The 21,662-nt window shown below is 39.1% G+C and overlaps 1 protein-coding gene across 12 annotated transcripts in view; it reads right to left on the minus strand.

The window, feature by feature from the left end:
• LOC147323476 (calcium-activated potassium channel subunit alpha-1a) overlaps positions 1 to 21,662 on the minus strand; it is a 102,013-nt gene that overhangs the window by 42,972 nt on the left and 37,379 nt on the right. For 10 of the 12 annotated variants that reach the window (XM_086303837.1, XM_086303838.1, XM_086303839.1 and 7 more), the window contains 6 exons: positions 14,158 to 14,219; positions 8,915 to 9,008; positions 8,377 to 8,488; positions 2,544 to 2,619; positions 1,643 to 1,718; positions 1,345 to 1,515 (listed from right to left, as the gene is read on the minus strand). In XM_086303837.1, the coding sequence (XP_086159963.1) occupies positions 1,345 to 1,515; positions 1,643 to 1,718; positions 2,544 to 2,619; positions 8,377 to 8,488; positions 8,915 to 9,008; positions 14,158 to 14,219 (591 nt within the window). The other 2 variants (XM_086303847.1, XM_086303848.1) reach the window with 2 other exon arrangements.

The raw sequence follows: 21,662 nt of genomic DNA on the forward strand, positions 1-21,662 counted from the left end.
AAAACCTTATGTGCCATGTTTCGCCCAACAAACACACGTCGGGTTGATTTCAGTAGCACAGCTCAATGGATGGCAAACAACTTATGGCTGCACGCCACTGCCCAACCACCTGAATATTCCTGCGTGGAGGAGGCAGACGTGCCAGCTTACAACAGATCCAAGAAATTAGCCTAAGTATAAAATTTGTTTTTCTTTTTACAGTGTTTTTAAGAAAACACCTCAGCCTTTCCCCTTCAAGCTTAGAAAAATCTATCAGCATAAAATATATTTTGTATTTTGTTGTTCTGACCCTTCAAATTAATTACAAATCAATTCATCATTTATACCTCTGCTTTTCATTGCCCTACAATAATAGAGAAATAAAGCTGCACAGTGCCCTCCAGTGGGCAAACTACACAATGTCGATTAAGACTTCTGGCTCTAATTTAACTAACAGTATAGATAACCACTCTCATTCTTAATGACGTGTAGCACAAAACAAAATGCAATCGAAGGGAAAAGTGGGCCTGATTACACCCTTTGAAGGTCTGCAATTGGCTTAATGTCTGTTTCACACTGGTGATTTTACAGGCCACTGTGCAGGTGAATGAAAACTGAAATATATATTTTTTTAAAAATCTTCACCAGAGAAGCTATATAGTCACATGAGCCCCCTAGCATGCCTTTTAAGTTTAACGGTAGATTATTATTAACCTTTATTATGTTTTTTTTGCATAGTATTGAGCAAAACGAAAACATTTCAGATTTAGATGACTGAAAAGTCGCTTTAATATACCTCAATCTTACCTCAGTTAAATCCAGGTATTTGATCATATCAAAGTACTGTATGTCCACGCTGAATAATACTTTATAATCCGGTTAACTGTGCCCTCTAAATCGTCATTGCCTATTTTCTTTATCAGGTAATTCGGGTCTGTGTTAAATCCCCGACGGGATATTTTCTGCCAGACTATTCTGAAAGAGGACAGCAATGTTGCTACATCCATATAAAGCTGGGCTGTCATGAATCAACTCTATCTCACTGTGTTTGTTGGAAAGAGGGAGGGAAGGCAGGAGGGTGGAGCCACCTGAAACCGTAGTACCTTTACAGTTAATAACAGATGCAAAAATTCTCAAATATTCTACATGTCATTTAAATCAAAACTTCAGCATTATACCAAAATCAATGCTGCAACACTGTGGACAACTCATACAGTACATGACATGCAACATACTGTGGTGAAGTGGTGAGCCACAAATACACTTCAATGTGAACAACGGGTGAAGCGGGCGTCTCGACTTAAGTCCCAGCATTTATGTGATGGAGGATTTTAAGCGGGAATAAGTAATGAGAGGGATTTTTACCAAACCACCAAGGATGAAGAAGACCATAAACAGGCGGCCCAGGGTGGTTTTTGCATACACGTCTCCATAGCCAACAGTGGACATTGTAACCATGAGTAAGTAGACACATTCCCAGTAGGAAAGTGCCTGGGAATTTTGGAAGTTTTCCCAAGGATCCCCTGAGTTTTCCACCTGGAACAAAGGTCAGAATTTACACAACGACCACGGAAACACACAGGTCTTTGATGAAGCAGTAAATAATTACTGATAATAGGCATCCAGTTGCTACACAGCACCACCACATTTTCACCTAACTTACCAAATGAATGAACCCTGCTGCAGTTAGCCATGTGCTTATGAAGATTGAACACAGGTTCACCAGCTTAATCGAGTTGCTATGTTAGAAAGAGCCAGACAACAGAAGATGAAGTATTAACTGTAGCTGTTACACCGGGATAAGAAGCCAAACTGGAAGCCCTAGCTCACACAAAAATTCAGTCTATGCTTTAAAACACATTATAAGTCTGAGAGTGAAATCAGAATTAAGGTTCAACCTGAACTATTAGAATATGCAACATGGGAGATTTAAGCTCTTAAAACTGTAGCTCCTACTTGAATTTATAGCTTGTACTTTTTCTTGTGTTGTGGTTAGCCATGCTATTCTTGTTACATATGGCTTTGCAAAAAAAAAAAAAAAAAAAAATCCAAGCAGGCTCCAGGATATTTTCATCATATACAGCTGAAAGTTAAGCCTAATGTCAGTGTAAACAAATGCATTATAAAAGAGTCTGTTATCTTTAATGCGTACTATAATCAGGATTTATTAAGTATTGCAGTGTATATGTTATTGCAGTGCTGTCCCTGTTTGACTTCTATCCACTTCTTTGTCTGTTCTGTCAAGTGAGAGGATTATTCTAAAGCATGTCGATATACTCAAAGCTCTTTCTGACGTGACATCTGTGCAAAACTCTTTAATTCTAAGCAGAAGGGGCACAGCAGCAATCTCTTTTGTTCACGACTGCATGATATGGTACGGTGATATAGTTCAGTGTGCACAACACACAAATAAACTTGATGTCAGCGTTTGCCAAATGAAACCTTGTGTTTATTTTGCTGTCAAAATAAAACTACATTCTTTCTTCGCGTGAAGCAAAAGGCAGATGAAAAACAAACTGTCAGCTGTATGAACAAAAAAGAAGAAAAAGCATCAATAAACTTACCTTGTCTTTAGTATATTCAAAAACTGTAAAATTTCTGAGAACTGTATCAATCTTAAGGCCCTTAAAAACCTCAAACCTGTGAGAAAATAAACATAAAACACTGATTAGCAACAAGTCAGGCATCGTGAATGATATCTGATCGTCATTTAACAACCATACCTTTCATACTTTCATCCATGTTTACAAGCTTCATTGGATTCATATTGACAAAAAGTAAAGTCCAACAGATCGACAGGTACTAAGCACTTACGATATTAAAAGAAAATATTTGAAATATTTGTGGGGAAATAAAGCATAATAAAAAACACAAAACAAGCTCGGCATCCCAGATCTTCATCAACTCATAACACTGTGTTTTAATCTCAAGAGCCCCGCTCTGCACCGGCATCTACCTGATACGTGCGTCATTCCCAGTGGATAAAACTGAACGTGGACGAGATGAAAACCTGGATTAGAGTAAAGACAGGTGGATGCTGCCACGCCAAATTGAATGAGTAAACAGATGTGACGTCAAATCCTAAATTTGAGGGTATTTATTTGTTGGGAGAAAAAAATGGAGCCGGTGCACGCTGCCAACAGTCCAAGGACGGCAGAACACCAACAAACGCCAGCCTGAGCTCCTGCTCATAATCACCACTTGGCTGTATTCACATTCAGGTTAAATGACGACCGTGTCATCGCGTGTTTAATGCCGTTACTGTCGATAAGCTCAGATGATCTGCCACAAAATCACATCTGATAAAGTCAAATATTTGCGCTACGCTTCATCGCCGCACTGCAGCAAACAGCCTGCTAAAGGGCGCCTCATATCTGAGCTTGAAATCTAAATGATTCATAGAACTCACTCATTTTGAGAAAGAAAAGCTGCACTATTCACAGTGTTTGAGCTGCATAAAAAATTAAACGCCACCTCAGCCAAGAGAGAGCAATCAAGTTAAATCCGTATCCCTCTGCATTAATTGGGATGATAAATTCTCCTGCTGGAGTGGATTTGTGTGAATGCCAAGTGACACAAATCAAAGACATTACAGGCAATCATTCAGTTAGAGAAAATAAAAATAAATCATCTTTTTTTTTTCTTTTTTATAACAACTAACTGTGTTATGCCGTGCCAAGCGAGTGTTTGCCAGATGCAGAGCATAGCACAGAGCAAATTTTGAACATGCTCCAGCTGACCCACAGCATCCAACACAGGGCTTTAGAAAGAGATTCCCCTCCGCTCTCATGTCCTGAGGATCTTACCCCAGTAGGAGATTACATGGAAGCATGCACCGAAGCTGTAGCAAATGCTGTCCTGGTCCTCTTTATCAATCACCTGGCCGTGGCCCATCCTCACCCTGTAGCCATTCTGGAAGAGCTCCCCGGTGGATTTTTTCCGTCTTCTTGTACTAGAAACCTTCTGGGAGTGTGTGCCTCCATCAGGCCCCCTGTACACTAACATCTTAGTAGGAATCATGTCTAGAAATTGGGTGAAAGTCTTCAGCTTTAGTCCGAAATCTACTTCACATCCACGTCTTCACTGTTCTTCGTCTGCCTTACCAAATATTTCACATGAAAAATTTTTTTAAAATCTCCTCCAGAATATAAAAAAATTAAAAAATCCACAAAAACAGTCAGGTGCTTTCATGTTTCATATTTGCACCCGACGGGCTGGCGTCAAAAACAGGTCTTTTTTTCGAAGAAGTATTTTGATCTGATTTACCTCGGACCTTCACAGTATCCTCGTGGCGAGCTTAAAGCAAACCCTTTTCCCATCAGGATATTAGAGTGTAAGCTCCTTTAGGAATCATCCGGGAAAGGAAGAGGCCAGACAGCAAGTCTGTCCATCAGCTGGCTTCACAATGTAGCCTACATCTCATCCCAATAACACGGCAACTGCTGCTGACAAACCAAATTTCATTCTCTAATCTTGGAAAGGCACAGAATGTATTGTAGTCTCACATTTAGAGCAGGAAACAAGATGTCATGTGAACAGTAAAGCTGTGTAGGGAAAAATGAAAAGCTTTGGCAATCACTGTTGTGTTTTACTATGGATTTAGTGCTTCAACAATAATCCCTAAATTAATCGTAGCTGATGTAATAGCTGTTATTGTAGTTATACAAAAAAAAAAAAAAAAAAATCACCGTACAGAAAAAATACATGAACTGAAGTTCATTCATTCATTCTTTTAGTGCATTTCAGAAGACTGGGCAGTTCAATTAAAGGACTCGTTTTAATATTCAAGTGATATTAAGAGTAATCTGAAGAGAACTAACTGAGAAAAGAGTGAAATTTTAAAAAGAGGGTTTTTTTCAGGTCCTGTAATTATCTGAAATGTATCTGGGCTCTTCAACCTCTTTATTTATTTAACACATATCACAAATATTTAAATTCGGTTACACTGGTGCACATCGGTGCAGTTAGAAAGGTACATAAAAGAATAACAGCTGTAAAAAATAATCTGGGCTCATTTTACTACTTCAGGACTTCATTGTTCTTACTAATTCATGACTCAGATATCAGTCCACGAAGTGTTGCAAAGAGACGTGAGTGAAGGCGCCAAAAGCCAAAAACACTTGGAACCACAGATCAGTAAACTAAACATGCAAAATATGACATTTTTCTATGAGCAAAGATGCATTGTCAACTTACACTCACCAGCCACTTTTTTAGGTACACCTGTTCAACTGCTTGTCAATGCAAATATATGATTAGCCAATCACATGGCAGAGTGCTTCAAAGTAATAAAAAGACCAAGATATGCAGAAAAGCATCTGTGGACAAACTCTGAAGCAGATGGGCTCCCACAGGAGAAGACCACACCAGATTCCACTCCTCGGCTAAGTTGTTTTTATGGGGAATATTATCTTCACATACTGTGGGCCCCTTAGTAGCAACTGAGTATTATTTAAATGCCATGGCCCACCTGAGTATTGATGGTGATGATATTCATTACTTTATGACCATAGTGTAACCGTATCCTCATGGCTGCTTCCAGCAGGATAACATGCCATGTCACAAAGCTCAAATCATCTCAAACAACAACAGAGCACCTTTGTTATGTGGTGGTATAGGAGATTGTGGATGTGCAGTTGACAAATCTGCAGCAATTCCATGATGCTGTCATGTCACTATGGAACAAAATCTCTAAAGCATTTTTCCAACAGCTTGTTCAACCTATGCCACAAAGAATTAAGGGAGTTCTAAAGCAAAACAGGACCGAACCCAGTGCTAGTAAGGTGTACCTAATAAACTGTCCAGTGACTGCATACGAAGCATAAAAACCCAGAACCAAAAACTATTATCTTTTCAGCTGCTGCAGTTTGTTTCTGCGTGAAATATCTGAAGGCATATTCTCCATAACATCCAAAATGTGTGTCATGCTCGCACCCCGAAGCCTGTCATGCATCAATGAGCTTGTTAATGTGCGATAATATTGGTGCAAACTGGATGTATTTGTGTCAAAGCGTTCAGACAGCAGGACCGGCAGATTGGCAGTTCAGCTAAGCACTCAGTGAAATTTGGACTTTCGAATGGAAGAGGCAATTCGACAGCAGCTGAGCCGGATGCGACCTCATCACTTGTTTGACCTCAGTTTAGCCACACACTAAATCCTCCATGACCAACTGCACCGACCATACTAAAAGAGATTAAGATGCTTTCCATTGAAAAAGAAAGAAAGAAAGAAAAGAAACAACAATACATTTTTATGCTTGGAGTTAAGAGCGATCAGCAGAAATCATTTTTTTAATCAGTAAAATTAAATAGACCTCTCTATTCTATAAGTGTCCCAGTGAGCCAGCATGGGCAGGATGACACCCTCAAAACTAAAGCAGGTAAATGGAATAATTTAGTATGAATTACCAACGATTTTATTATTTACAGCTCTGCTTTTAATTCGCAAACCATGCCCGAATGTTTTTTTTCTAAACCCTCGACAGTAGCCTACGAGTACAATATTAAAAACTAATATCCAGCATACAGGCTGCGCATGTGTAATTTCATTCTCTAGACAGCCTTCTATCTCCTGCCCATGCACCTGATGTGTGACAGGAAGCTCTCTGTTTTGGCTTGTATGAAATACAGTGAAATGAGTCACGCGGGGCTGAGCGAACAACAAAAGCAACAACACCTACACAAACAGTAACAGCGGAACAACGGGGTGCTAACCGTAATAACCGAATCTCAGTGCTGCTCACGCTGTTTGACAATTTAGAAAATGCAGCCTTAACCGAACAAACCTATGTACATAGGCAGATTCTCAGAAGGCTACTGTTGGCTATATGAGTACTGACAAGAGAAATGTTGTCATATAATGTAAACTATTAGAGGTGTATCAAAATATATGTTGATATTATGACCATGATTTGAGTCGTTTGCTAATCTGAGCTTCTTAGACATAAAGATATTAGAAGCGATCGACTAATAATAAAACAAACTGTGTGTCCGAACCACAATATCGCTCTAACATTATGTGGATAATAGTGATTTAATCACTGTGACATGGCTGTTGTGTTTCTTGACGACAAGCAGACATATTTGTTGTGTTAGTAAGCCTTAGACTGCTATGATAGATGGAAAACCAACGCTGAAACTGAACAGAAGTGTTCCTACGGTGTCATTCTACGTGGATGAATGACTTTTACATCATCTCTAAAGAAATATTCTTCTCTTTTGATGCACTGTCCATAAATGCTAACTCAGTGCCAAAAGCAAAGCAACAACCAGTCTGCACACATTGTGAAATTTTGCAGATTAAATAATCCAACAAAAACACAGAAATTGGACCAGACATCAAGTACAAGTACAAATACCATTAAGGAGTTGATGAATAACACAATAACTATATGTAAATGTATATAACACTATAGACAGTCTACAACATGTATAAACAAAATAACAATCTGATATCCAAAAGACAGCCGATCAGCTAAAATGCAAGCTATACTCCCATGTGTCCACCAGATGGCAGCAGCAACCAGCATCAATACATTCTACTGTTTCCTGTTTTGACACCGCAAGTCACAATAAATCTGCTCAGTGAAAATGCACAGGCACATTATTGAAGTGTAGTAATCAGGCTGTTCTACTGACTTAAGAGGGCAGGAGTGTTTCTTGCTGAAAGCATAGCTGCTGTTGGTTATATGGAAGGTTTGTTCTTCAACCCCTCAACTTAATCCCCTAATTTCTCACAGACCTCTCCGAGTGATGAGCTTCAGACATTTAGAAGATTGACTTGTATTCTTGCGCTCGAGCCCCCAACAAAGCCTGTTACCTTTTTTTATCCTTTCGTGTACTTTTCAGCCACACCGTGATTTCATTTGAGTGTTATTAACAGTGCCGTAGAGAGCTCTGCTGGAGAGGTGAAGGGTATGTGAATGACAACTGCAGTATAAAGCCTGCTAAGCACAAGACCGGGCCAAAGACATGGACTCAAGTGGCACACCTTTTCAGTCATACAACATTTGATCCTACGTTAAAGCAAGCCAGCATGAGTTCAGTGAACAAAGATAACAAAGCGTTTGAGTCATTATTGCTAATCAACTTACATGCTGTGCTGTACCAGAGGTTTTTGAAAATGATGCACAATTCCATCATGATAGTGAGAATCGTATTCTTCATGCACGTCATGCAATGTGTCAGCTTGAAGTTAATTTCATGACAAAAGCATCAAACTTATATGGCTAACAATAGGGGCGCACCAATGTCTGTCTTTGCAGCTTTAGTGATGTGCTGAGATTATCTGGTGTGCAAACGACAGCTGTTAGACTTGTTAAATCCACCAGGGGGCACTGCAGGCCGCTGGTAAATAAATGCTCATTGATTCACTGCCAGTAAAGAGAGCCTTCTTACCAAGCCAGCTCCTGTTCAGGTACACTGACACAAACACTGGAGGAACGGTGAAGAAGTCCACCACAGAGTTCACCTCCAGCCAGAACCACAGCTTGTCATTGGCAGCAATAAACTGCGAATACAAAGAGTAGAGTAAAAATTTTAAAAAGAGAGAAATTTGCTACTTTCAAATGAAAACACAAGAGAAAAATCACAGAGGAAAATTCATAAATCTTCCCTTAACGCTTTCCCCAATAAGGACGTAATCACGACTTCTTCTTTACCCTTATTGACAAGTTTTGACACCTTAATATATATCAGCAAAGATGTGGTTTGATGACCATTAGAATAGGTTCCTGGGTTTTTCCCAGGGTAGCTCCAGTTAAGCTGTATAGGCAAAGATCACCCTCACTAACTTCTGATGCACGCACAGTCAGTTTGTTCTGGAAGCAAACATGACACAAACTGCTCAGTTTGGAAAAGAGAAACAAGGGCTACATCTAGTAGGCGTCCAAGGGGGAAAGAGTTAACTGAGATGGGGACTCTGAGTTCTACTTACACGGAGGCCAAAGTAGAGCAAGAAGAAGACGTTGAATGCCATGTCAATCTGCAACGTGAAGTCTTTGTAGAAGTTCTGACAGGACTCGATGGGACTGTTAGACAGAGACAAAAACAAAAGATGCTCATGTCCAAAGGCAGGTACTGACAATGGAGTGTGAAAACACAAGGTCATTTCTTTGAAATCAAAATGTTTCATGAAAAATAAAACATAAAAGATGCATTCTTCTTTTCCTGAAAATGCATTTTTAAGATTTCCAAAAAGAAGAGAAAAATAAGTGCTCAAAAAAGTGCAATAGTAAGTGTTTTCCAATGTTTTTTTCTGTTGAGAAAGGGCATGCATTTATTGTCACACAAGCAGTAACTTGTTGCTGTACCTGATTAACCCTTAAATAACTGCAAAGCAATGTATCTGAAGAATATGTTGAATTCCCAGAGCAATATTTCACATTGAAACGGTGCTCCGTTCCCATGAGTCTTGCATTTCCCATCTCATATGCAAACATTTCGCATAAATATTAGATCAAACATGATGGAAATGCAGAGGCAAAGCAGTAGTTTAAGGGTTAAATGCATGCAGGGTTCATGTCTCTTTTTTTTGTTTAATGAAATCAAGCAGCCATAGCAAATGCTAGCAATGTAGTGAAGTCTCACCCTTAATAAGCTTGTATCTGGCACAAAGAATTCAAATAAAGAGAAATAATTAACCAAGTAAATGTAAATGTAATAGGTTAGTATGATTGCGTACCAATATTCATGTCCTGAAAGTGAAAAAAAAAGAAGCCTTAATTATTATTACTAACACCTAAAATGAAAACACAGGCTTAGTGCACATTTAAAATAGAACAAGACTGAGAAACAGTAAGCAGTTAAAGCATTAACTGATTAATAAATGTTTTAATGAACAGCTGATCATTTATGTAAACAGTGACTGTTAGTTGTGTTAAAGTGGGAATCTGCACTGTAGTAATGAATCGGTTAGTCAATCTAGAGCAAGTTCATGTACGACAATTTTGCTGCTTTTAGACACAGATGAACACTTTTGATTTTTAGACCATTCATCATACAAATCATATTTGTCTATCTAAGCCCAAAGAACTTTTTTATTATGATTTTTGATTATTTTTGATTTTATCCACAAAATTGGCTGATAAACTTTTGGGTTTTTTTCCTGCAAGCAGAGACTGCACGTAGAGATCTTTTGAATCACATTAGCTCCAAGCAGGTATCTCTCATGGATTTAGCTTGTTGGCTCTCTTTACCTGCAGGGCCCCTACACTTGAATTCACAAGCTTCGCTAATGCACACTGCTCAGCAGCTGCAGTTCTCCCCTGTGCTGTTTAATACCACTCGGATTAAAGCAAATTGCTTTTGTTACGTGAAAAAAAAAAAAAACAACTAATAGCCTCCCTGTGATAAAACACTTTCCCTGTGGAGTACACAAAGTGATTATTTTTTTGAACCAATCCGATACAGAGCAGTGACTCCCATTTGATCTTTAGCTTTAGCATCACTGATGTGATGATGACTGATAGTCGTCAGGTTTCATCCCAGTTCTATTCGAGGATCTATTCTCTAAACGTTAGCTATATAGAGGCTTCATTATAGTTCTGTTAAATTTTAACGCTTAATTTTTTTTTTACAACCTTCAACGACTCTCTAAGATATTTAGTAATTCTAATTAAAATAAGACTTAGTAAACCTAGAATGGTTTACATCCTCAGTGTACAACAATACAGTACTTAATGTCTGCATTGCTCTTTTTATGTATTCAAAATTTACAGAGAAGGTGGTGAAAAATAAAATCCTAACTCATCTTCTCCATGGCATCTCTAAGAATAGCCCATGCTGGATGGTTCTGCCCTCGTTCACCGTAATGACACAACGGTCATCACATCGGATGACAGACCACACACAGGCAGATCTGCAGAGCTAAATAATTGAGTTCCAGCAGGCCTGGTTTGGAAGATGTCTAGGAGTGTTATGGATCATGAAACAGTCCCTGCCCACAGCAGATCTGGTCTCTCCCACCTTCATTCAATTCAGGCTCAGATCAATCAAGATGGACCAGCTCGCATGTAACTGGGTTAATGCTGTCTGATGATACTGTATGTGCATATATTTTGCAAAGTAAAGGAATATTTTCATACAAATTCTGAGAATATTTAAGACTTATTGTTTCTACCAGCTCAAAAAGGCTCAAAAGTAGAGCTAAGAGGAGATTCTGGATGTATACATAACCACTTGTTTCAAATCCAACATCATTTCTTTTTGTCAGTGTTAATGTTCTCTTCACAAGTGGTGAAAAAAATCAGCTACTGCCTGTTAAAGGTAACTCTGGGTTTTGCTTTGTCACATGTACTGTATATAAAAGATGGACGTAGATTCCAGGTCTAAAAAAGCCAAGTCAGTGTTCAGGTGCACAGGCCTCAGTCACGCAGTCACCCGGCCGGCAACCACATAGTATCCACTGGGTGCTACAGGGAAATGTGTATTCCTCAACAGGTTTGCGAGCTAGTTAAAATCAGTCTAAGATGGTGATGCATCAAAGACCTCCTTCTGATTGCTTTGGTTGCTAACAGATTGGCATAGTTTCCCATAGTCTGCATGGAAGATGTCCACTTGTCTGCAAACACTCACTAATTATCCACGAACTCTAGTGAAGCTTGAAAAATTGCGACACAAACCTACAAGTTGTGCCGTACCACTGAAACCAACATGTTTCAAAAAGTACAGCTTTGATTTTCAAAGTTTTTCTGTTTCCAGTTTGTGTTGCACTTTTACGGTTTTACAAAAACTTAGCGATTAGTTGCAGAGTGTTTTCAGATAAGTCTGCATCTTCTATGCAAACTATGTGTGATGTCAGTACCTCAATGTCATAAACAATCACGAGAAGGCTTTTGGTGCAGCATCCTTTGATTGCAATTCAGTTTCATCACTGGTAACCACTGGCAACTTTTATTTGGGAAACACACATTTTTCCCTAGTGAACAGTGGTTGCAAGGTGGTTGCCAACTGGTCTCTAGGGCTATGTGACTGGGACTTGGATTTGCATTCTTTCTAATAAATTCATCATTAAAGAGCCTGTTGGTGAGTTTATGGTGTGAACTGAATAAAAAAAGGTTGTCCATTTTGTAAATATAGTCAAAAAGGAGGAAAAGCAGGATATGATTTGACAGCACGATAGCTATGCCCATCTTCTATATACAGTCTAAGTTTGTTAGCTGTATATGAAGTCTAGAATCTTTGAGTGTTTAAAGTCATTATTGAAATAAACAACCAAACTATTTAAAACTAAGAAGATAAAATGAAAACATGTAATAGTTTGTTAGTATGGGACATCTCTCCAGCTGATCAGGTGATCCAGACTTAAAAATGACAGTTACATAGAACCATGACGTCCACAGTAAGACAAAACTCAAGATTTATGAATTAGAGCTCCATGTACAGACCTAAACCTCCTCTGTGCAGCTCACAGCTCTTCTCTGAATATAAGTGGGTCTGCTATGTTGACATCTCTCTCCATGTCACTTTAAGTTAGGTCAGCCTGTCCATCATATAACAGCCTCAGCAAGGCTTGCACTAATTACAGGAAAGGCTATATCTGTTACAGTCTGCTGCCACTTGCGAGAGAGCAGCTAACTGGCTGCTCTTTGGCTCCAAGTAGTGAAAAAATGGTGTCTGAATAATAGAAAGACCTGGATAATACTGACTGAAAACTCAGGCAGAGAGCCTCATTGAACTAATATGGATATAAGTCAGCAAGCAGGTGCTAGGGCATCAGTCCTTCTACATTTAACAATGTCTCTTCTTATGCATGATGAGTTTAAAGAGAGAGGGGTTGAACGTCATCCTCCATCAGGTGAAAAGGCACTCGGAGACACTACAGGCAAGTTCTGAGAACAGGAGGCCACAGATGGCATCGGTAAGGATGTAACTCTATCTGAGCTTGTCCAGATAATGAAATGAGATCATGCTTGCAAACCACATCAGAGCAAGCCAAGCCCTCAGCTGTACGTCTTCTTATGCAATAACAAATAAGCTGAACGTGTGCCTGCAGGAGGCTGATTATATGAGTTTACAGCTCATTTTCCCTTCTCTGCTTTAACATTACTCCCAGTGGAGACTCACTGTGGGCTTGATAGAAGCTTTTATCCTGGCGTGTTTTACCCCACTTTCTTAATGACACTGTGTCCAAACACCACAAGGCCGCAGTAACAGTATACTGCCTCACATGTAGCTTAAAGAGCCTCCCGCTTCCTCTAGTCTGATTACCGATGGCGATTGTTTTGAACAGGAAATTTTGGACTTTCCTGCCTCTTTGAAAGTCTGATCCTTTCATTACAGAGATTAAGCAAATTTCATCTGTGAGCTCTAGCTGGTCGTCAGCGGAGATCGCAAAGGAGGACCGGAGCAGTTTACCTGGAAAATGATTGGATTAAACAACAAACAAGCAAAAAATAGCAAGCCCGTGTTCTAAATGCCATATAACCATGACAAAGCACTCAGTGGTATTAAGGCTACCTTACATGAACTTCACATTCATGTGTCTGCACTACTACAAATAGAACTACAATAGATTTTAGCAATTTAGACTGTAATGTAACAGAAACATCAGCAGCGTTATTACTACACTTTATATTCATTTCCCTGGAACTAAACTGCGGTTCTTTGTAAAGTGAATTAAGCTAATTCAAACCTGACTGACTTTTTCTAATTGCACTGCGCTCCCCTACAAATTTTCCACCATTAGCTAGTTGGATCAGACGTTAAACAGTCATTAACCTGCTCCAAAGTCAACATAATGTCTGACAGCACCAGTTTGTACCCATATGCGAGTGACGCGGGTATTTCTCAGGTGAATTCACAGCTGGTGAGTGACCATTACATGTCCTGCCTTCTGCACACTACACCGAGGAGTGCTTCCAGAAGGAAGGATGAGGCTGGCAACAAGACGACTTCAGACGGTGACCTGAAAATTTCCTGGAGCTCATGACTGGAAAACAGGTTTTGAGGCCAAGGACAGCAAAACTGAAGAACAAACTTCTGATATCAGTTTCATTAATCCATCTACAGACATGCTCTGATTGGTAGAGCTGCTATGAGGTTACATTTCCATGAAGACTGTGTCTAGCTATGAGGTTACTGATCTTAAAGTGAGTCATATCAGTTAAACTCTCAAAAACCTGTGAGCTACAGGGGAAAAGAAAAAATTACAGAGTAAGTTTAAAGCTAATTACTTACTCAGAGGAATCTATGAAGTATATCACAAGGGCTCCGATGCTGAGTGCAAAAACGAGCACCACCTGCAGAGAATGGGAAAAAATATATATTTTTACTTTAAGTTGAAGTGGTACAGTACAGTATATACACATGCACACTGGACTAGACAGCAGTTTTTTAATCTTTAAGATGTATTGGTAAATGGACACGAGCCACATTTGTCTCTAATTATTTCATTTATTTCACTATTTTAACTGATTTAACAACTTTTAGAAAATGAGAAAAACAACTGGATTAGGTTGAAATACGATGACATATTAGCAAGCTTAAAAAAAATCAAATACATTTAAAAACTGTACAGTTTACACCATATGGATATTTGTCTTTGCCCAACAAAGAAAAAACAAAAATCCCCAAACGTTTCTTTTTTGGTCACAGCTTCACCATAAACTGATCATCATCTGGGTTTCAGAGTCATGTCAAAACAAACCGAAAATATCTCCCGATTGTTTAATTCCACGACATCAGAAAACCCTGAAACGCAGCATGTACGTAACAAATGTTTTACATAGCAAATATTAGATGGCTATTAATCAGCAGACCTTGATGCATCTTGCCAGCCTGTTATTATTGTGTTATATAAACCAAAAAGAAAGAGTCACAGTGTCACAAACAGACTACAGTGTTACTGTATATCTGACAGCATAAATAAATACGCAAGAGCTTGCCTCATCATGTAAATTGGCAGTGGAGGTGTGGGCGAAGTGACAGAACGTGGCTTCAGCTTTCGGAGATGCAGCTGAGCCTGAAGCTTCGACGTTGACAGTGAAGCAGCACGATAATAAAAACCAGGGTGTCGCTTTTACTCTGTTCACGTTGCCTTCTTCTGCAGGGAGAAGACACTGATGAATAGATCCAAGTCTGGAAGTGACCAATAGAATCCCAGGCCAGGAGGGAAGCAGGTTGCGGGGCAATAAATATGACTGTCAGTGATGGTGAGCCGCCAGCTCTGCCACGGAGTGAGCTTAGGTGAAACTTAATCACTTCTGCCAGCCCCACAGGAGTTATATCAACAGCATATCTAGTGATGGAGAAACCAAGATTCAGCTGATCCACCTTCGTTTCAGTCTACCCGTGTTCTCACCTGACAAAACCACTAACAGTGAAAACCAGGGAGTACTCCTTGTATTTGTCCAACCAAAAAAGGCAGCTGAAGATGATCAGAAATACGGGCCAGAAGATAAAAACCTCTAAAATCTCTAACTACAGCACATTTTTAAAAAAAAAGGAAAGTAGGCTAAAAAGCAGATAAACCAGTTTATACATCTTACATTTTGCAATGCAGCTGTTGCACAATCAGTTTTCTGCCATTTGGGATGGGGAAGACCTAGATTTTTAATCCTTTAAACATAATGTTAATGCTACAGCATCATCAATTGACATTTATAAGTCAAAAAGCACAGCAGCTTATTAAAACCGTTGTGAAACAAGTGTCCTAATTTTCCCTTTTACAGCCAGCGCTAATGTAGACGAGGGCGCGACCCCGAGAGACACAAATAAGAACAGAAAGGTTTCTGCCAGACAGCAGAACAAATGTTCTACATCCCGAAATACACTAGCAGGTTATCTGCAAGCCTACCTGGCTTTCATCTATTTAGAAATGACACAATGGCCATCCTGAACAAGAAACCAATGGGCATGCATAATGAATGAACCCCGGTTAATTCATTTCCATGATGTGAAATTGTCTTGTCAACCTGCAACCACTGATGGCTCTGTAATGACAAAAAGCACCCGCATGCATTTTTAATCATCCCCTCTTCTTTCAAAGCCAGGAAATCTCTTTATGCCTCTGACTGTCCCAGTTTAGAAACTGGAAACAATGTTACTGCAACCCTAGAAATGCTAATCCCAACAGAAGACGACGACTCAGCAACAGCAGTAAATAACACACTCGGGCCGTTACAATGACTGGGCAGTCATGACTCAGTTTGTCAATGAAGCGACATCAGGCAGTGCCAGCGTTCATCATTCATCTCTGTCATCCCATAATGATGCATCACATCTGTATATTCAGCCTCCCTCGGATGTTTGCTGGCAGATGGCTCCACCCACAAGGGGGCACAGAGCTCACAGAGAGGACTGACCACTCCTGCATGATAACCAAGGGAGCTGCCAAGATATACTCAACTCAAATTTGCATTTATTTTTTGACAACATACTCTTACTTAATGCCAGCGTAGACTGCACGTCAAGAAGAAATTTGCATTAAAAGAAATCTTTTCCCCAGAAATTTAAACAACTGTTCACTGCCAGGATGAAAAACTTTGCATCTTTACGGGCAGGTTTCAAGTCATGAGACAAGTCACTGGAGGCAAATCCAAGAACTTTTGAATTTAAAAATGATCCTTTTTAAATCGGTATTTTGTTACACAGCTGAAAGGAAGCACTTTTGATCTCTTGGTGTTAGATTTTTCAGTCGGGTCTTCATGTTGCACTTGATGACGCACAGATATATTATCTAAACATTGTCCTCGGTGACTATTATCGGCCTATTTTCAAATGAGATGACATTCACCGCTGTCACTGGTTGATATTTATTCACTGAGTCGCATCAGCTGTAAATGGTTACATTGTCAGAGACGGTACGATGAACGGGCAGCACGGTGTTACGGCTACAACCAGCTGGAGCCTTCCTGTGTGAAGTCTGCGCGTTCTCTCCGTGCTTCAGTGGTTTCTCTCTGGGTGCAGTCCAAAGAAGTGGGTGGGTTATGCTAATTAGCCAACCTAAATTAGCCGTAGGTGTGAATGTGGGCATGAATAGTTATTAGTCTACGTGTTGTCCAGGGTGTACCCCACCTTTCACACTACGACAGCAGGAATAGACTCCAGTGCCCCCACAGCTACCTTGGATTGAATCAGCAGAGTGTAATGACTGTGATAAAGAGGTGGGAATCTTTAAACCTCTTACTTATTTAGTTTTTGAATACCTGGCATAAAAAGTGAATTAAAAAACATTAACTTTTGTGGTAAATGTGTCTTTGGATAAGGTTTGGCTTTTGCGCTGTACCCATGACTAATGGTTATCAAGTGTTTCTTGATTTAAATGTGAAAAAGGTTTTAAGTAGGGTTGCTTTTAAGATTTTATCACTTGTATGTCTAAGGCTTTTAAGAAAAAATACTAAAACTTGGAATTTAATCTGAAAGAAAACTCACAAGAGAAAGCTTAACTATCTGTGAAGCAATCTGCATAAATAATTGACCAATTCAATAAGAGATAAATAGATAGAAAAGAACAAATTTAATTTTTGACTCCAATATCATCAGTGATGCTGTGTATGGTGTGCAGGGCTGCAGAGTGCACAAGCAGGTCTCAAGCCTTCAGAAGGCAACCTGCAAACATCAAAAAACCCACTCATTCTCCTCCACTCTTCCTGAAGTGTGACTCACCATCATCATGTAGATACGAGAGCCAGCATCTAACATAAAAACTTCTATTTTAATAATAGTTAAACGTTGTAAAAATTGGTAAAAGGAAATGAAAGAGGTGAAGACTGACAGTAGCAGTTTGATGAGAATCCGATAAATTTATTTTTCCCCATAAATACCTTTTTCAAATAAAGGATCTGGATCTTTTGAATGCTCATTAAGATTTTTGTTGGGGAAGAAATGTGCTAATTCTGCAATAGAAGTCTCTCTTCCCCCGATAGGAGAGGGAGAACCAGTAACCAGTTTGCCCCACGTTCTCTTAAAGCGTGTAGTAAATATAGGATCTTGATAAACAGTAGATGCATTGAGAGTTGGGTACGGCACTGCTTAATCCCATTTGTTCATGGGAGCAGAAATCTCTGACCTAATGTTCCTTATGGATGACTGTCCCACAGCAGCTTCAACCACCACACGGTGATGCTTTCCAAAATAAAATGACCTAAGGACTACCCCGGGAAACTCCAGCCAGCCCATCTGTCTGACCTCAAATGCTACATTGATTCATGAGGTATCTCGTGTATACCACAAAAATACAGAAACGCACAAGAGAGACTGAATAAGTTGATGTGCTATCATTGAGCTGAAAAGTATTTGTAATCCACAAGGTAAGATAACTTTAAACTTCAGATTCGTTTTTTTAAAGGACAAAGTACAAAATTTAAATTGCTGCAGTCTCATATATATAAATATATATTTATATTTTTTTACTTCACTGAAAACTGATTTGGGATTTCTGTCTGAGATGGGAAAATACAGAGTTTCTGTAGTTTTAGAGCAGCTGTAAACGTCTGTGAGATCGGCCTTGGTCTGTGAACAATGCTGTAGAGTCTTTATGACTGTTCTCAATAACTACGCTTCATCCTTTTCCCGAGGTGATAACAGCAAATTAGCATGTTTACAACAACAGCTGTAAACGTGATTGAGTGCAGCCTTGACAAACACAGACAACGGATGAACATCTTAGACATTTGCAGTGTCATTGCTGACACGGTGCTGTTTCAATGGGCAGCGCATGCAGTAGGAAAACCCAAGATTAGAGAGATGTTATAACTGGCCACCTGATTGATGATCAACTCGTAGCTGTAAATGATTTCTGAGTAATGTTTGTACCCAGCAACAGTTTAGAAACCACGGCCATATCTGCAGTTTTAGTTCTATCTTGTATTTTCATTACAGCAAGTAGCTGATATGTTCTATCTTCTATTAAGGACATCTTTGTTATTGCTGAATCTGGTTGAAATGGCCATTTGAATAGTCTAGAGGTGACACTGCAAATGGGAAGGGAAAATAAACTCTTACAACAACAATAATAAACCGAATAATACGCGAAATCACCCTAAATCTGCTGTACGTGTTCATCACTAACAGACTAATAAAAAGGTTTTATTAGTATTTTAGTGATTTACAATTAAAATTTTGTCAATGAGTAGTTATAACTTTCCGAGCATCAGCAGACACAATTAAATATATTTAAATTTTGTTGCCAGGCTGTTAACTGCTGTTTTATTTTTTTAGGTTCTAGGACACACACACACACACACACACACACACACTTCAGCAGTCTTAATGTCACATTCATCATTCTGGCAATATTGATTTAAACTTTAATTGTTTAAAGAAATAAAGCATTTCAATACCAATATAGTCAAAGTGTAGTTAAAGTAAACACCCACGTGTGTAATACAATATGCACTACTGCAAATAGCAAGCTTCTTTTGGTTTAGAGCAATGGGGTCGTCACAGTAGATGGATTTTTATATAGGATGCCCTTTCAGGTGCAAACATCCCAGGAATTTATCTCTTTTCCCGGTCTCGAACCATGGCTCCTTAGAGTGTAAGGCCAAATTGTTACCACAAATATTGACTTTAAAAAATAATAAACTTAAAAAATATTTTTGACTTCAGAAAACAGATAGCAATGCTTAATAAGAGCAAAAACGCCTTATTAAAAAAATGTAAGAAAGTCTGACAGCTGTGTGGAGCTCTGCACTTCTGATCCTGTGTAACAAATGATTTATTACAACAGTAACGTTTGTACGTCTCTGTCAAATGAACACTGCACGAATGCCATAACTGCAAACCCCTTTGAAACCCTACACTGTAACCTACGCTACAACCTCACATGCACCTCCTTGGAAATATGTAAAACATGTCGCCTCAACGCCGCCTGCAATCATTGTGAAAAGGTCAATTGACTTTTTATTTGGAATTTATCAGTGAGAGAATAACAAACACGACATCAATATAAGCAACGATAACCATAGCCTCAACATACGGACTCACAGATTTCAGCACATTCCTGAATGCAGACTGTTGAAATGATCGCAATGGACATAAACAAATTTACAAAAACTGGAAAAATATGTTTTTTTGCCAAAAAATGAAGATTGGGGATACAAAAGGTGAAATTGGTTCTATGTATTGTTTTTATTTGGCACTGCTTTTAAAACACTGGGCTACAACCACAAGGTAATAAACACATTAACAATGACATAGGTGTAGGTTAAGTCATAGGCTGTGCAAAGATTCATCGCAGAGGTCTACATTGACCACTAAACTGTGACCAATGGGAGCTCAACTGTCTTAGTTTTACAAAATTAGACTGTGATTTACCACAAGCTCCTGATCCCTGTTCTCTCTCTGTGTGTGTCATGAACAGCAAAGCTCAGTAGATTTAGCCTCCACTGTGATGCCATCTCCGTAAATGTGGACAATTCTCATTTGGAGATGCACACCATGTATCTTATTAATCTTATCCATATAAAATGCATTTTCCATAATGACCATTAGAACCACTGTACATCGATAAAAATACTTCTAACTTAGCATGCTATTTTTAGGGGAAGCATGAGAGCATGTGAATGCAGGAAAAGGCACGCTACACCTCAGAAGCATGAGAGTTGGAAAACCAATCACAATCAAATAGGCGATACCTGTGATCAAAAGGTTTTATTTTTTCCCTTTTTTTTTTTCATTCATGCTCTTCAACCCCACTAACAGACATGAACCAAGGTATGCTTCATTGAGGTACGAAGCAAATCATGGACTTAGAGAATCTTTACGCCTGTACACAGCAAGGATGATCTGCTCATAAATAGAATACTTTCCATCAACCCATCAAAATAGTTCCTAAATAAGAAAAAGTCACCTCTACCTGGAAATAATGCATATAAAAGAATCACAGATAGGGCCTTGAAGAGACAACTCTGCCCTTGTATTCACTGCCTATGCCTGCACGTGCCCCATGCTTGTGGTGACAGGCAAAAACACAACATGCATACTGATGTGGTCTTGGATAGTGCTCCTGAAGCCCAGCACCCTCCTCTAGCATGATCTTAATATAACCTATCCAGCATGTGTTTCATAAACAGTCCACTGCCCCATCTGCCTGAATTTATGATGAAACTGTTTAACCTCCAAGGACCTGGCGTCCACATATGTGGACATCGCATTTTGGGTTATTTAGACCAAAATACTAAATTTTGCTCTACAAGGGCCTGATATCCACTTACGAGGACATTATACTGCTTCTGTTCTATCGAAATTTTAAAAAAATATCCTCATATGTGGCTCTCATTTTTCTTAAAAACAAAAATAAGTTAAAAAAAAAAAAAAAAATCAGGTAATTCTTTGTTTTTACATTCATCAGGCCCCAATCATCCCAAATATCAAAGAGGAATTAAAAATGCATGCTGTGGAAGAGTTCGGGTCTTAGGAGGTTAAATTACAGCAGTGGAAGAAAGTCGCTCTCCTGTGTTTTGTGTCACTCAAGCAGGAAACCCACATTTGGACTGTAACATTTTGACAGCATCCTAACCATTAACGACATAAGAGTCTACAATCTTCCATTATGCGCAATGCGTTGTTAATTTTCATATTACTCAGTCCCTTTTTTTTAAAGATTTTCTCTCAAATAATAAGAACTTGATTACATTCAGTTTTCAATTTGAAGAAATAATGAAGACAAAGTGAAGCCTGAGTGGGCTGCCTTCATTAGCGTCAACACTGTCGGTCACTTCATTCGCAGTAATGTGCCG

The sequence above is a fragment of the Aulonocara sp. 'chitande type north' Nkhata Bay genome, linkage group LG8 (assembly GCF_057382095.1).
Source record: "Aulonocara sp. 'chitande type north' Nkhata Bay isolate Kocher_YH1m ecotype deep benthic linkage group LG8, A_spYH_male_GT1.1, whole genome shotgun sequence".
NCBI classification, from domain to species: Eukaryota; Metazoa; Chordata; class Actinopteri; order Cichliformes; family Cichlidae; genus Aulonocara; species Aulonocara sp. 'chitande type north' Nkhata Bay.